A 15,380-nucleotide genomic window follows, 5' to 3' on the forward strand; every position below is an offset into this window, starting at 1 on the left:
GGGATACAGGACAAGGTTGAGGGGGAGCAGCATTAAGCTGGGAGGAAACTCATCATCATTTGGGATGTTCCCAGTTCTATTTACGGTCAGTGCAAATGTAATTTCGCTATCTTTACTTTTGTGCTTATTGTGACCATATAAACCTGCTGAAAAGTTTTGCACTAAAGTTTCATAATAAAAGAACCTGTTTTTGGCCCTGGACAAGTAGCTCAGTTGGTTAGAGCGTCAGCCCAATACCACCAAGGTTGTAGGTTCGATCCTGGGTCAGGGCACATACAAGAATCAACCAATGAATGCATAAATAAGCGGAACAAATCCATATCTATCTATCTTCCTCTTTCTCTCTTTCTAAAAATATTAATATTTTTTGCCCTAGCTGGTTTGGCTCAGTGGATAGAGTGTCTGCCTGCGAACCAGGGTCCCAGGTTTGATTCTGGTCAAGGGCACATACCTTGGCTGCAAGATCCTCCTGGGCCTGCGCCCTGGTTGGGGTTCAAGCAGGAAGCAACCAATCGATGTGTTTCTCTCACATCGATGTTTCTATCTTTCCCTCTCTCTTCCATTCTCTCAAAAAAATCAAAGGAACAATATCCTCAGGTGAGGATTAACAAAAATAATTAAAATAAAATGACCAATTTTTTTTTAATTTTTCTAAAAGGCCCTGTATTTTATACTGTTCCATTGTTTGGACCTGCGTCATTGTGTTATGATTGGGTGTATTGTATTTTCAAGTAGGACCTGCCCTCCCTGGAACCTCTCTCATTCTCCCCAGTTTTCTGAGGTGTAAAATGGGACCATGTCAGAGTGGTTCTCACGAGATTTCAGATGAGAGAGAGAGGTCACATGCCTCTATTGTCAAGGGCAGTGTAGAATACTCTCCTGAATTCCTTGCTGGGAATCCTGATAAAGTGCATGATTCTATATTTCTTTGGGGTAGGTAACATCTGGGTGTCTCCCAGGGCTCCATGATGGTGCCTGGTGACTTTGGCTCTGACAGCCACCTGGCCTGTACCTGCGCCCCTCGCAGTTCCAGGGTATGTGTATTTCCAGGTCTCCTTGGGGTGTGGACTGGCTCAGCACATGGTCTTGGGAACCTCATTGCTCCAAGTCTGATCCTTTTTCAATGTTGTGGGGTCACTTCACCTGAGACCACGACAGCCAGGTGCTCACAGCCATGTGAAGGAAAAGGAAACGCAGGAGAAGGAAATCTAGATGCTAACAAGAGGGGCAAGAAAGACAAATCTGGAAGGAGCCGGGAGTGAGACCCTGGGCCAGGCCGGGTTTAACAGTGCAGCTCCAGAGCCCAACTGCCCAGATTTAAATTCTGCTTCTGCCCCATGTGTCCTTGGGCAAGTTTCTTAGCTTTGTGTGCCTTACTTTCATAATCTGTAAAATAGGAGCTAATAATATTATGTCCTTCCTGGGGTTTTTAGCAATTAATCAAAGTCCTTGGCACATAGTTAGATTTCCCTTAAAAGCACATATTACTACTATTATCATCATAATTATTGTTCTTGAGTGAAGAGAAACCATAAAGAAAAGTGTTCCCAATTGTATCAGTTTCCTAAGGATGACATAACCAATTCCACAAACTGGGTAGTTTGAAACAATAAAAATTTATTCACTCACAATTCAAGAAATCGGGGTGTCCCAAAGCAGAGTGCCTCCACAGGCGGCTCCTTCTGGGATCTCTGCGGGAGAAGCCATCAGGTGCCTCCCTCGGCTTCTGGCGGTTGACAGCCAGGCTCAGTGTTCTTGGCTTGGAGACCCATCACTTCCTCCTCTTCTTCCATATTCTCTGTGCTCCTGTGTGTTCTCCTTTTCTATCTTACAAGGACACTTTCATTGGACTTAAGGCTCACTCTAATCTAGGATGATCTCATCTGACACCTTACCTTAATTACATCAGCAAAGACCCTTATTCCAAATAAGGTCATACAGTGGGGCCTTGACTTACGAATATCCCGACTTAACGAGTTTTTTGAGATACGAGCCGTCTCTCGGCCGATTTTTTGCTTTGAGTTGCGAGCTAAAATTCGGGTTACGAGCCAGCTTCAGATACCCCACCGCTAGTTGGCGCAGCGAACGTCACAGTGAACACAACATCAGCCCAGCATCACGTGTCTCACTCGTTCACTTTTGATTTGACATATGAGTAATTTGAGTTACGAGCTCCATCACGGAATGAATTAAACTCGTAAGTTAAGGCCCCACTGTATTCTGATATTCTAAGTAGACATGAACTTTGAGGCAACATTATTCAACCTACTTCACCAACTAAGAGGAAGAAATCATGAAGAGTTCCTGGAAGAATGTCATCTAACCTTGGGCATGATGTTATAAGCTAAAAGGGTAGTGTTGTGTGGGTAGTTGATTAAGCAAAATGGCTAGCTACCATCAAGGTCATCACTGAGTCAGAACCTACTGACGGAGTTAATCAGTGTACTCTTATCCAAACGGTGGCAAACTTGTCTGGAGAGAAGTGGAATATACCCAAGAGGCAGCACGCCAGCTGAGCTCTTCCCCCGGCCCTCTCCTGACATGCTGCATGCCACTATTGAACCCTGAATGCATCTAACTACATAATGCAAGGGCAAGGACTTTGGAGCCTCAAGAAACAGAATTTTAATAACATGTTCTGCAGCCCTGTCGGGTAGCTCTGTTGATTAGAGCATGATCCAGATACACCAAGGTTGTGGGTTTGATCTCTAATCAGGGCACATACAAGAATCAACCAATGAATGCATAAATAAATGAAATAATGAATCTTTCTCTCTTTCTCTCTCTCTCTTTCTCTCTCTCTCTTTCTCTCTCTCTTTCCCTCTCTCCCTCCCCTCTTTCTCTCTCTAAAATCAATCAATAAATTTTAAAAATTAATAACATGCTCTGCAACTTATTAACTACACTTAACCACCTTTGTGGCCTTAAGTAAGGTACTTACCATCTCTGAGCCTGTTTTGGCATCTAAAAACCAGGCATAATATCACCAACAACCTATAGAGTTCCTGGAAGAAAACTAATGCTTTCAGAAGCTTCACCTAAGTGCCTGGCATAAAGTTCAGTGAGTGGCTACTATTATTATTATCAACATCATCATCATCATCATCACTATCAGGCCAGAGGGACCATGAAGAAGAGCTGGGAAGACCCATCTCTTCCACCACCACCACCTCCACTCTCAGCACACAATAAACTGAATAAACACACAGTAAATACAGTGGGGCCTTGACTTACGAGTTTAATTCGTTCTGTGACGGAGCTCGTAACTCAAATTACTCGTATGTCAAATCAAAAAGTGAACGAGTGAGACACGTGATGCCCGGCTGATGTTGTGCTGTTCATTGTGACGTTCGCTGCGCCAACTAGTGGTGGGGTATCTGAAGCTGGCTCGTAACCCGAATTTTAGCTCACAACTCAAAGCAAAAAATCGGCCAAGAGACTGCTCGTATCTCAAAAAACTCGTTAGTCGGGACACTCGTAAGTCAAGGCCCCACTATAGTTGAATTAAATGACACATCAACTGCCTTTCATTAAGCACTGCTTCAATGAATGGACCTCCAAAAGTCTTTCAGGACTTTTAACCCAACCTAGACAGCCCATGGCAAAGGACATTTCATGACTTAGCACATGACCACTGAGCAGAGCAAAGGCAACAGAGAGCAGTGTTAGTCCTTTAGTGTATGTCAGCATTTAAAGAGGCTTAGCCGTATATTTGGAGGCTATATAACTCATCTCATGTATGATTTTTTATTACTTTATTACCAAAGTAATATATGTTTATTGTAGACATTTTAGAAATATAGCCAAGCAAAACTATAAAATCATGCTTAATCCCAATAGATATATAGACTTTTTCTTTAATAATATTTTGTGACCTAAAACCTATATGTTCATGTTGACCAAAGTCACCCCAATAAATTTAATAAATAAATAAATAATTTTGCCCTAGCTGGTTTGATTCAGTGGATAGAGAGTCAGCCTGTGGACTGAAGGGTCCCAGGTTCAATTCTGGTCAAGGGCACATGCCCAGACTATGGGCTTGATCCCCAGTAGGGGGCATGTAGGAGGCAGCCAATCAATGATGCTCTCTCATCATTAATGTTTCTATCTCTTTCTCCCTCTCCCTTCCTCTCTAAAATCAATTTAAAAAATTGTTTTAAACATTTTAAATAATAATAATATATTGTGACTTTTTTTCAATTATTAGTCTTCAACAACACCATTTTTTATTTTCTATTTATTTTTTAGCAATTTTTTAAATCTTTATTGTTGAAAGTATTACATATGTCCCATTGAGCCCGTCCAGCCTGCCCCCACCCCTCACCCCAGATCCTCACCACCCCACTGTCTGTGTCCACGAGTTATAAGTATATGCATACAAGGTCTTTGGTTGATTACCTCCCATCTACCCTCCCTCCCCTGCCTTCCCTCTGAGATTCCACTCTGTTCCATGCTTCCATGTCTCTGGATCCACTCCGTTCATCAGTTTATTTTGTTAATTGAATTCCACATATTCAACATCATATTTATGGCTTCCTAATATTCTATTATATAAACCTACCAATATTTATTTCACTCATCTCCCATTCCAAAAATTGTAATTTCTTTTCAATATTTTGTTGCTGAAAATAAAGCTGCAATGATATGAGTTTCTTACTAATTTTATAAATCCTTACTAATTTGGTTTATTGTAACCCTACCCCCTTTTACAACCTTTGCTATTAACCCAAAAGTTAATTTGTTTCAGAAAGAAAAAAAAAGTTAATTTGCTCAGTTTATGAGGAACTGATTTTATTACCAACCTGAAAATCTCTCGGCATGGTTGTGTTATCTTAAGCAAGCTGTCTCCTGGGCTGCCTGTGTAGTCAGGCAGTAGCTGATAAGTAGTCAGGATTCTTGGGTCTGAGGGCTACTTGCCTGTTCAGGGTTTGGGGCTAACAGGGTCATTGTCATGGGTTTCAAGCTCTATAGATAGAGATCAATTAGTTAAGTATCCATAGATTGTTTCCCTAACTCCAAACAACTGTTTTTTAAATGCTGGCTGTTAGTTTCAAAGAACTGGGCAAAGAGCAGGGGTGGGTCAACACAAATCCATCACCACTGAAGGAAAGACAGCGCATCAACATCTTCATCTTCCCTGTGGAGATCAGCTTAGGAGGGTATTCAAGTCAAATGACAGAAAATTGGTGCGGTTGTAGAGAAAGGAGAAGAAATAACATTGAGGAAAACAACTGGCTGACCTTATACTTGATGTGTAAGGTTAGTCTGTGAGTTCCCCCCTATTGCTTTGTGAGACAAGTTCCGCACCATGTTTTAAATTGCTGCTGGTGGCATTTAACTGGGAATTTTCTCTTGCAGCTGACACCGCCCTTGGCACTGATGATGTATATGATGAAAAAGGATGCCAGTGTGATGTATCTGTAGAAGACCTCACCCCACCACTTAAAACTGTCATTCGAGCTATCAGGTTGGTGGAAAACCTCTGACAAAATGATTCAGAGACCTCGCTTTTATTATTTGAATTACTATGCAGCTAAATTCTTTTCCCGGCAGGTAAATCTCCTGGAATAATTGCCTTCTCCTTTCCTATTCACCCACATGCCTATTAAATTCTGAAATATTTTTTCTTAACACAAAACTCTACTGTGTTCAACATAAAGTATGCTACAAAAGGTGGGCAGGATGTGAAAAGCCATGGCATGTCAGTGAGATTACCATGGCATGTCAGTGAGATTACATGAGAATTGGCCTGTCTAGTGACTTGGTTGCTTTTAAAGACATTTAGTGTATAGAGGCATTTGGATTGGAATTTTGAAATTATTTTTATGATTTGATGTTTCAATCCATGTTCTGTACTTTGTGTCAAAGGAAAAAAAAAGCCCTCTAGGTTATTTCAAAACAGGTTGAGTTCTAAAAATGGGAACCCTAAAGTATTCTGCAGTTGCTCGTATCCTGCTGAAATGTAACTGTTAAAAGCAGATCTTAATATGCTTCCTCAACCGATGGCAGAAAGGTAAGCGAGGACCCAAAGCAACTTATTCCTGGGATCCACTCCCGACAGAAAATTCAGAATCTGGACTAAATGAACTGCCTCATGCTCAGCCTGCCCACTTTAATCCCTTTGGGAGAAGTTGTGTCCATCCGGGAATGCTGAGTGACTACACTGCAAAGAAATACCTCTGGTCTTTTTGGCTTTCTTTGGCTTCTTACCCAAAAGCCAGGGGAAAACTTAACAATGAGCCCAATTAGCTATTCAGATACTTTGGTCTAAACTCAAATCAGTATGATTAATTATCTACTTCTGTTTTGAGTTGGTCATTTAGCCTCATGTTAGACATTGCTTTACTTCATGGTTGGAAGTCACCGGAAAGCAGAAATGAATTATAAAGATTTTTGGTAAATATTTGTGGGGGCAAAGAAAATCATGGTATGAGGAAATGTGTGCCCCAAAGAGATGCTTAAGCCTGATCTGTAACAGCAGTCTGAAAAGTCCAGTGACTTCCCAATAGAATCTTCAAGCAGCAATCCGTGTGGGGGGGAACAGCCTTCTTGTGTGCCCTGGATAACCCAGATTATGCCTCTTGCCTCACCATAATTGGAGTAACACTCCCTGTCTCTCGAAAAGTATCCAGGTTTGGACAATTATATGATCACCCTATCCCCTGGGAACCTAGAAGCCTTAGATAATAGTTAATCCCAGAAAACCCAAGGAAATGCAGTGAAATGATGCCTGAGGCCTTCAGTTAAAGGGATAAAAAGGATCTAGAACTGCACTGCCCAATACGGTAGCCACTGGCCACATGAGGCTATTTAAATTAATTAAAATTAAATAAAATGTATTTTGTTAAGAAAATTTAAAATTCAGTTCATTGGTAGCATTACCTATATTTAGGTGGCAAGTGGCCACTATATTGGGCAGAGAAGATATAGTACATTTCCATCATAGCAGAAAATTCCATTGGACATTGCTGATCTAGAAGTCACCATGAAATTCTTTACATTCATTCATCATATCTATCAAAGACCCTAAAGCAGCAATTGTCAATCAGTGTACCACAAGAATTTCTAAACCATGCAATACCTGATTATTCAGAGACACTGATCTCTTTCCCTTAAATTGTCAAATTTTTAAAAAATGACAACAGCCACCCTAGCTGGTTTGACTCAGTGGATAGAGTGTCAGCCTGCAGACTCAAAGGTCCCAGGTTCAATTCCAGTCAAGGGTTCATACCAGTGTTGCAGGTTTGATCCCCAGTGGGGGGCATGCAGGAGGCAGTCAGTCAATGATTCTCTCTCATCATTGATATTTCTATCTCTCTCTCCCCTCTCCCTTCCTCTCTGAAATCAATAAAAATATATATTTTTTTTAAAAATGACAACAGCCAACACAATAGTCATCCAATGTGAATGCCCTGTCTTGAACCACAAATACATAGGTCATATAATAGAGTTGCATCTTATTGGTCATATCACATAATAAGGATGCAGCTGATTGGTTAATTCTTGGTACCAGAAATCCTGATATACAAGTATGGGCTTCTGATTTTTTTTACAAAGTCACTTTGGAGAAAAAAGGGTAAGTAATTACTACTATTATTACTTTTTTGTAATTCCATCAAAATTATACTTTTTTTGTCAGATCAGCAAAACATATGTTTTGGTGTGCCACAGAATTTTAGTAATTAGCTTGTGTGCCCTGAGATGAAAAGGGTTGAAAATCGCTGCCCTAAAGCAAAGGTAGGGCAATTCATAACAGATGAGTCTTATTTCCAGCAAGTATAGTAAAATCTTATCTAATGGGAGCAGATTAGGTTTCCTAAAAGTCATACTTAATACAGTTTGTGTCATTTCCCAAGACCTGCAGAAACTTTCTACGTTTGCCTCACAAATTATAAAAAGAATCGTGAGCAGCAAGAAAGAAAATGAAATAGGTTTGTTCTGCCAGCTAAGCAGTTTAGCAGCAGTTTAGGATTAATTCCTTATACCTTCCTCTAGAAACTTGACTGATTTTTGTAAAGTCCTTTGCAGAATTCCCTTCTTTTCAGAATTCTTTCTTGGTTTTTATTTTTAACAGAACTTCGTCACTTACATGTGGATTTTGGAAGCTTTCTGGTTGCTGCTTCATGACACTTGAGGGGGAATGTTTTTCTCCCCCATATCTGATTATGATTAGTGCTTTTTGTTTTGTTTTATTGTGTTTTTATTAAACATTTTATTTTAGCAGTTTTGAAATACACATTATTTTTCCACAGTTATAAGTTGGTTATTTTACAATTTGATTTTATTTAAGTAAAACTGAATTAGTCACTTTAACAAACTCATCTTTTTTTATTTTATATTGTTGACACTATTGCAGATAGTGTGGTGTTTTTCTCACTTCTAAGTTCCATTTAAAATTATTGGGTTCTGCCGTAGCTGGTTTGGCCCAGGTTTGACTCCGATCAAAGGCACATGCCAGGTTGCAGGCTTGATCCCCAGTAGGGGGCGTGCAGGAGGCAGCTGATCAATGATTTCCTCTCATCATTCATCTCTAAAATAGCGGCTTTGTTTTGGCATTCTCCTTGTTATTTTTGGTTGTTTGATTATTGACTGTAACTACTTGAACATGACTTTGTCTTCCAGTAGTTTTTACAATAACAATAGTTTTTCTTAAAGTCAAATTAAAATTAAAATGTCTAACAGGAAATATGTATTCCACTGCAAGGATGACAGCAGGGAAAATAATCTCATTACCTTCCCAAAGAACAAAGTAGGAATTCTTTAAAAATATTTACTAGCCCTAGCCGATTTGGCTCAGTGGAGAGAGCGTTGGCCTGTGGACTGAAGGGCCAGGTTCAATTCCACTCAAGGGCACATGCCCAGGTTGTGGGCTCCCTGCTGGGGGGTGTACAGGAGGCAACCAATCAATGATTCTCATCATTGATGTTTCTAACTCTGTCTCCCTCTCCCTCCCTCTCTGAAATCAATAAAAATATATTTTAAAAAAATATGTATTAAGCATCTTCCATTATCTAGGTGGTTTTTTTAAAGATTTTTGTTGTTAGAGAGGAGGGCAGAGGGAGAGAAAAACATTGATGTGAGAGTGAGCCATCGATTGGCTGCCTCCTGCAGGCCCCTACCAGGGACTGAGCCCACAACACGGGCATGTTCCCTAAATGGAAATCGAACCAGCAACCTTTTGTTGCACGGACGACACCCAACCAACTGAGCCACACCAGCCAGGGCATATTTTTGAGAGTAAAGATTCTCAGGTAATGAGATGATTAAGACCACTCTCAACTTGTCTGGATTCTATTACCCTAACGCATTTTGAGACATTTTTCAAAAAATGACATCATATTTTATAGTACTGAGCAATGGCTATTCTTAGACATTTCCAAAATGTGTATTAAAAGACAAAAGAATACTGAGTTTTACATAGTTTCTCCAAGATTACCACAGATTATTCTCAAAATATTAGTTAGTGGGAATGCACAAAGTTACTGGAAATGTGTTTTCAAACTCATTTCTGGGAGTGAAGACTGTACTTATTTTTAACAAACGTTTTATAGCTTGCTGATGGTCTAATTCAAACAATGTTAAGTGTCTTTTTTCCACTCAGAAATTAATTTATAAATAGAAAGATGAAATTAGCAGGGAAGTAAACAGATTGACAAGCAAATTGATAAACTCTTGAACATTCTACACACTCACTGTTCACTGTGTCGTGGATATTTATTTGTTAGGGTTGCCATAACAAAATACCACAGAGCATGTGGCTTAACCAGCAGGAGCTTATGTTCCCACAATTCTGGAGGCTCAAAGTCCAAGATCCAGGGGGGTCAGCGGGGTTGCTTTCTTCTGAGGCCTCTCTTTTTGGCATCCAGATGGCTGTCTTCGCACAGTGTCCTCACATGGTCTTCCCTTCATGCACCCACTATCTGTGCCCAGATTTCCCCCTTCTTATAATAACACAGTCCGATTGGACTAGGGCCGACCCTAACAATTTCATTTTAACTTAATCTTCTCTTTAAAGCTCCTATCTCCAAATATAGGCACATTCTAAGGTACCGAGGGTTAGGGATTTAACGTACAAATTTGGGGGAGGTGGGGGTACACAATTCAGTCCATAACTTGTGGCAAGACACCTGTTTTTGTATCACTGAAAAATATTTTCTCAGGCACAGTATCAAACTTTTCAGGTTAAAAATAAGCTCATTTATTACCTGGATATGTTCCTTCACAATATTAAACATCTGGCTACTTGGGACTCTCTGAACGGGTTGACTGACTTACCTTTCAAGTGTGCACTTGGCATTGTGTAAATATTACGTAAGTGTGAATCTTGGGCAAAATTCCACACAAAAATTAACATGTGTGTTTGAGTAAATTTTAAGTCATGTTCAATACAATGTTATATTTGTAGAAGGGTCGCAGAATATTTTTTAAATGCAAAAGAAATTTTTGTATTTGTTTTCCTGTACCAAACTGGCTAGATAAATTCTCAGATATGCACACCAAGGCAACATACAAGCATGTGTCAAGGATTAGGCAGCTGGAGAAAGAGCTTTGTCTGTTAAAACATTGCAATGCAAAGCTTACCTGCTTCTTACCAGTATTTTTTTATAGAATTACTACATGTCAGATCAAAACTACACTTAAGATCATCAAGAACAATTGTTCTGCCCTAGTGAGTTTGGCTCTGCAGATAGAGCATCGGCCTGCGACCTGAAGGGTCCCAGGTTCAATTCCAGTCAAGGGCACTTGCCCGGGTTGCAGGCTCCATCCCCAGTGGGGGGCGTGCAGGAGGCCACCAATCAATGATTCTCTCCCATCATTGATGTTTCTATCTCTCTCTCCCTCTCCCTTCCTCTCTGATATCAATAAAAATATCTTTTTTTTTAAAAAAGAACAATTGTTCTCTCCTCCACTTGTTTTATTTTGTGTTGTTGTTTTTTTATATATTTTTATTGATTTCAGAGAGAGTGGAAGAGAGATAGAAACATCAATGATGAGAGAGATCCATTAATCTGCTGCCTCCTGCACACACACACCCACTGCAAATTGAGCCTGCAACCACGCATGTGCCCTGACTGGGAATCAAGCTATGACCTCCTGGTTCATGGGTCAATACTCAACCACTTAGCCACACTGGCCACGCTGTGTGTGTGTGTGTGTGTGTGTGTGTGTGTGTGTGTGTGTGTGTGTGATTTCTTTTTCAGGTTTTATATCTTTGGGGAAAAATACCCAGGAGTTATTTGTGGGTTGTATGAAAAGTATATGTTTAATATTTTAAGAAACTGCCAGAGTGGCCCTACGGTTTTATATTCCCACCCAAAATGTATCTGTTATCTATTATCTCTGCATCCTTGTCAATACTTGGTATTATTAGATTTTCATTTTAATCATTCTAACAAGTCTGTTGTGGTATGTTATTATGATTTAATTTGCTTTTTGAGTTTTGAAATATGTTTCTATTTTATGAATGAAGAGTCATAGTCTGATTAAAAATTCAAGAGGCATTTTTCCAAGATACAAACAAAAAGAAGTAAAGAGACACCATACAGAAAGACTACCTGGATGCTCAGAGATTACCTACAATTTCTTCCTAAAACACTATTAAAATTTTGGGGCAATGTACCTCTACAGACATTTTTTTTTAATGCCACAGAAATGGAAGCAGTAAAAGTCAGACAATTTCCTGACTGTTGCTTCAGGGTTACTATTGCACCTTTGCCTTCCATATTTTATTTATTTATTTATTTTTATTGTTGAAAGTATTACAGATGTCTCCTTTTATCCCCCCCATGGACCCCCTCCTCCTCCCTGCGGCCCCCTCCCCAGGCCTTCACCACACTATTGTCTATGTCCATGGGTTATGCATATATGCATATAAGTTTTTTGGTTAATTGTCCACTTGTTTTAGACAACCATGTTGTCTGCCAGTCATCAAGAAATGAATCAGATTAATGTACAACCTGTTCTTCCTGTGAAGATAACCAAAGCAACCCAATGGAGATTGCTCATTCTTCCGCAGAGAAATCACAGAGCAGCCGTTGATTGTATCATGTTCTCCTAGTATCTCTATGCAGTCATCACCACGCCGGCTACATTTCACTTGTATGAAACCTTTTATTTCTCACACTAAACCAGCCTTCTCGAGAATCAAGGGAATAAATAAGGCCTTGAGTGACAACTCAAAGAATTCTGTAGTTAAAGCTACAGCCCGACTTTACCCTGGCACCAGAGCTGCCCAGGAGAGGTAGTCCAAGGACACAGCGGCCTCTGTGCAGCCCTGGGTGGCCCACGTCATTTCTCTGTGCTTTGCTTTCTTGTTGGTGAAGTGAAGATGGTGATAGTATTGACCTCGTAGGGTTGTGGTGAGGATTAAATGAATTAACATTTGCAGAGCACTTAGGACAGTGCTGGGCACATGGTAAGCACTACGTAAATGCTACGTATTACAACCAGCTGTCTAGGCTTCTTAGTGCCTCCACTGCCCATCCTCCACTCACGCCAGACTCTCTCCGTTCTGAGGTCTATGAGCATCACGTGAGAGGAGCACTTCTTTCCTTCCTCTGAAGGGGTGCTCCCAACTCCCAACCATTTACTGCTAAGTGGCCTGCACCCACTTCCCCCCAGAGCAGTTGCTCTTTGCCCTTGGAGTTACCTCCTCACTACCTGCGCTGAGGAATCACTCAGAGTAATGTCACTCAAGGTGAGAAGAGCAATTTTTTTCACCCAACTGTGAAGCGATGTTCCAAGAAGATCTCTCCTCTGGGTGAGTTTGCTGCTCCTGCAGGAACCATCCCAAGAAGTAAGAGGACAGTGAGAGGTAGAAGTTACCTGTCCTCTCCCTACCCACACAGAAGCCTGCCTACAACTTTCTCCCAGGGGTTCAATTTATGCACTTAAAATATATATATGTATATATATGTGTGTGTTGAGCTTCTACTCTACACCAGGCAGAGGGGTTAACAAGAAAGATGGATCCCTGTTTAGTGTCACGAAGGGCAGCTAGAAAAGTAGAGTCAATTAGGGTATGGAGCAACAATTCACTGAAATCATAGACGTCCAGGATATTCAGGCAGATATAATGTGGGCACTTACATGGGAAGTAGCATTCAGGAAGGCTTCCTGGAAGAAGGGCTATCCAAGCAGAGATCTGGTAGATGTGTAGGCTCTAGGCAGGTTATTGAAGGAGTGTGCATTTAGGCAGAGGGAACTGCAGTGGTCAAAAGCCAGAGGTGAACGTGGCATTAGAAAGCATGTGAGCTGGTGGAGGATGAAGGATATAGGAAGGAGAGGGTAGACTGAAAAGAGGAACATGAACCATTATAACAAGCAGGAAGGCGTGGGGACTATTCAGTACAGAAATAAATTGATCAGACTGGTGCTTTATTCTAACACCTGGAAAGATGACTCTGATTGTAGTGTGAAGAACAGATTGGACCTTCCGGGGGCCTGAGCCAGACAGTCAGGGTGAAGAGTAGTGAAGGATGGATTTCAGAGCTCCTCAGCTGTAAAAAATAATAGGGCTTGAACATTTACTGGTTGAAAGGACAGAGGGAAAGATCAGGAGGAATCGAGGGTGATACTTCTAGGTGCCTGGTCAGACAGAGGCCTGCTTGGGGAGATAGTACATTGTTGCAAGCATTGAGTTTGGGGCGTTCAGTGGGGCCCAGCAGGCAGGTGGATTCCTAGATCTGAGGCCCAGAAGACAAACTTGGTAGACGTCAGCACAGAAATAGGTAAGTTACAGAAGAATCACCCCAGGGAGAGTGTGGGAGTCAAGAGGGAAGACGGTCGACACAGAATCTAAGGCTCACAAGAATGAGAGGAGCGGCAAAAGGAAGAAGCCTCTGATGGAGCCAGACTCGAAGCAGCCAGACAGATGGGCACGAAGAGAGCATGTGTTCCGATCAGGAGGCACTCCACGGCCGACTGTAAATGCTGCCAAGAGGTCAAGGAGATAAAGACTGGCAAGGTCCTTCAAAAGTGACCACAAGCAGGCCCCCAGTGGCTTTGGAGAAAAATTCAATACAGGCAAAAAGGCTTAAAGCCAGAGTGTAATTTCTAACATTATCTACCAGAATCTTTCACTCGAACAGAAACATAGATGAGGTGTCAAGAATTTCTTCCTAACTAGCAAAGCTCATCAGCTCTTCTAAAACGGCTCCGATCTGATCAGCGGAGAGAAGAACCACTGCTGACACGCCGGCGTGTTGGAGGAGGGTTATGCAAATCCGTCCTCGCTGTACCCCCCGGTGAGGTGATGAGGTTGCCCAGTTTCCTTGCCCTGGTGCTCTTCCTATGCGGAAAGGCATGGACCGGGCCATTCTCTTGACCATGCCCTGACAGGTATTCTCAACCCTGAATTCTTCTCAAATCACACTTCATACATCTGACACGGATAGAGAAGGAGAGGCACATTGTGGGTTACTAAAACTACAAGCTGTTTCATCATCACCAGTTCTTCATTGTGCGGATGGCATCGCTGCTGTTTAGCAGAGGTGAGGAGTCTGTAAGTCACGAGGAAGGCATTCTTGACAACCACGTCTGCGACATGTTACAGGAAAGGATGCTGCTGGGAGAACGTTTTGTGGATCATTCTGCACATATTTTTTAAATCAGCTAATATACTCCCTGGAATAATCTTTTTGTGTGTGTTTCTCATTTGAAGCTAATTGTGGCCACACTTGGCTCTGAGGCCACATTAAACTAGTATTTTCACTGAAGATGTACTTTGCAGCATCTAATTTTTAACCATTTATTTGGTTATAATTTAAACTGAATCTCCTATTCATTGCCGTGACTGAACGTATTCAAGAGCAATCAACATGTATAAGCACTTTATCTATTTATTTATTTATTACTAGAATTTCATATTCCTAGGAAAATAAAATCCCCGAGTTTAGTTACTGTATCAGTGTTCACAAAATCCTAGGAGGGACGTTCACCATTGCAGAGTTGCTTGGATCCAGAATTTCTCGCTTGGGTTTTACTACTCTTAAACTCTTTGGGAGAAAACCCAACAACAACAAAAAGTTTTTTAATTTACAAAGAAAAGATAACCCAACAAAATGCACAGGAGAGTCTACTGGATTCTGAATATAAAACACAATAATAACGAGCACTAGCAGAACAGCCCTACTCCCCGTGGTGGGAACAGTGTGGCCACAGAACTTTCCTGATCCCTGGGTCAGCCAAGCGAGATACCGGCTTGCTCCTGCAGTAAGAACATCTGTTAGACCGTATATGGATGAAACTCAATTACTTGTCTACCACGAGCTGAAAGCAAGAAAATGAGACAGGTCAGTACACCCAGACCCTCCTGGCTGGGAGCCCAATCTGAGATAAAAGGAAGGTGAAGCAATACTGGATTTGTAATTCTGTAACTA

The 15,380-nt window shown here is 41.2% G+C and overlaps 1 protein-coding gene across 1 annotated transcript in view; it reads left to right on the forward strand.

The window, feature by feature from the left end:
- The window catches only part of KCNQ5 (potassium voltage-gated channel subfamily Q member 5), a 179,524-nt gene that overhangs the window by 146,779 nt on the left and 17,365 nt on the right, over positions 1–15,380 (forward strand). Inside the window, exon 10 of the mRNA XM_023754310.1 lies at positions 5,359–5,467. Coding sequence (XP_023610078.1) covers positions 5,359–5,467 — 109 coding nt within the window. The remainder of the gene's footprint in view (positions 1–5,358; positions 5,468–15,380) is intronic.

Source organism: Myotis lucifugus, unplaced genomic scaffold (assembly GCF_000147115.1).
Source record: "Myotis lucifugus unplaced genomic scaffold, Myoluc2.0 scaffold_59, whole genome shotgun sequence".
In the NCBI taxonomy this organism is placed as follows: domain Eukaryota; kingdom Metazoa; phylum Chordata; class Mammalia; order Chiroptera; family Vespertilionidae; genus Myotis; species Myotis lucifugus.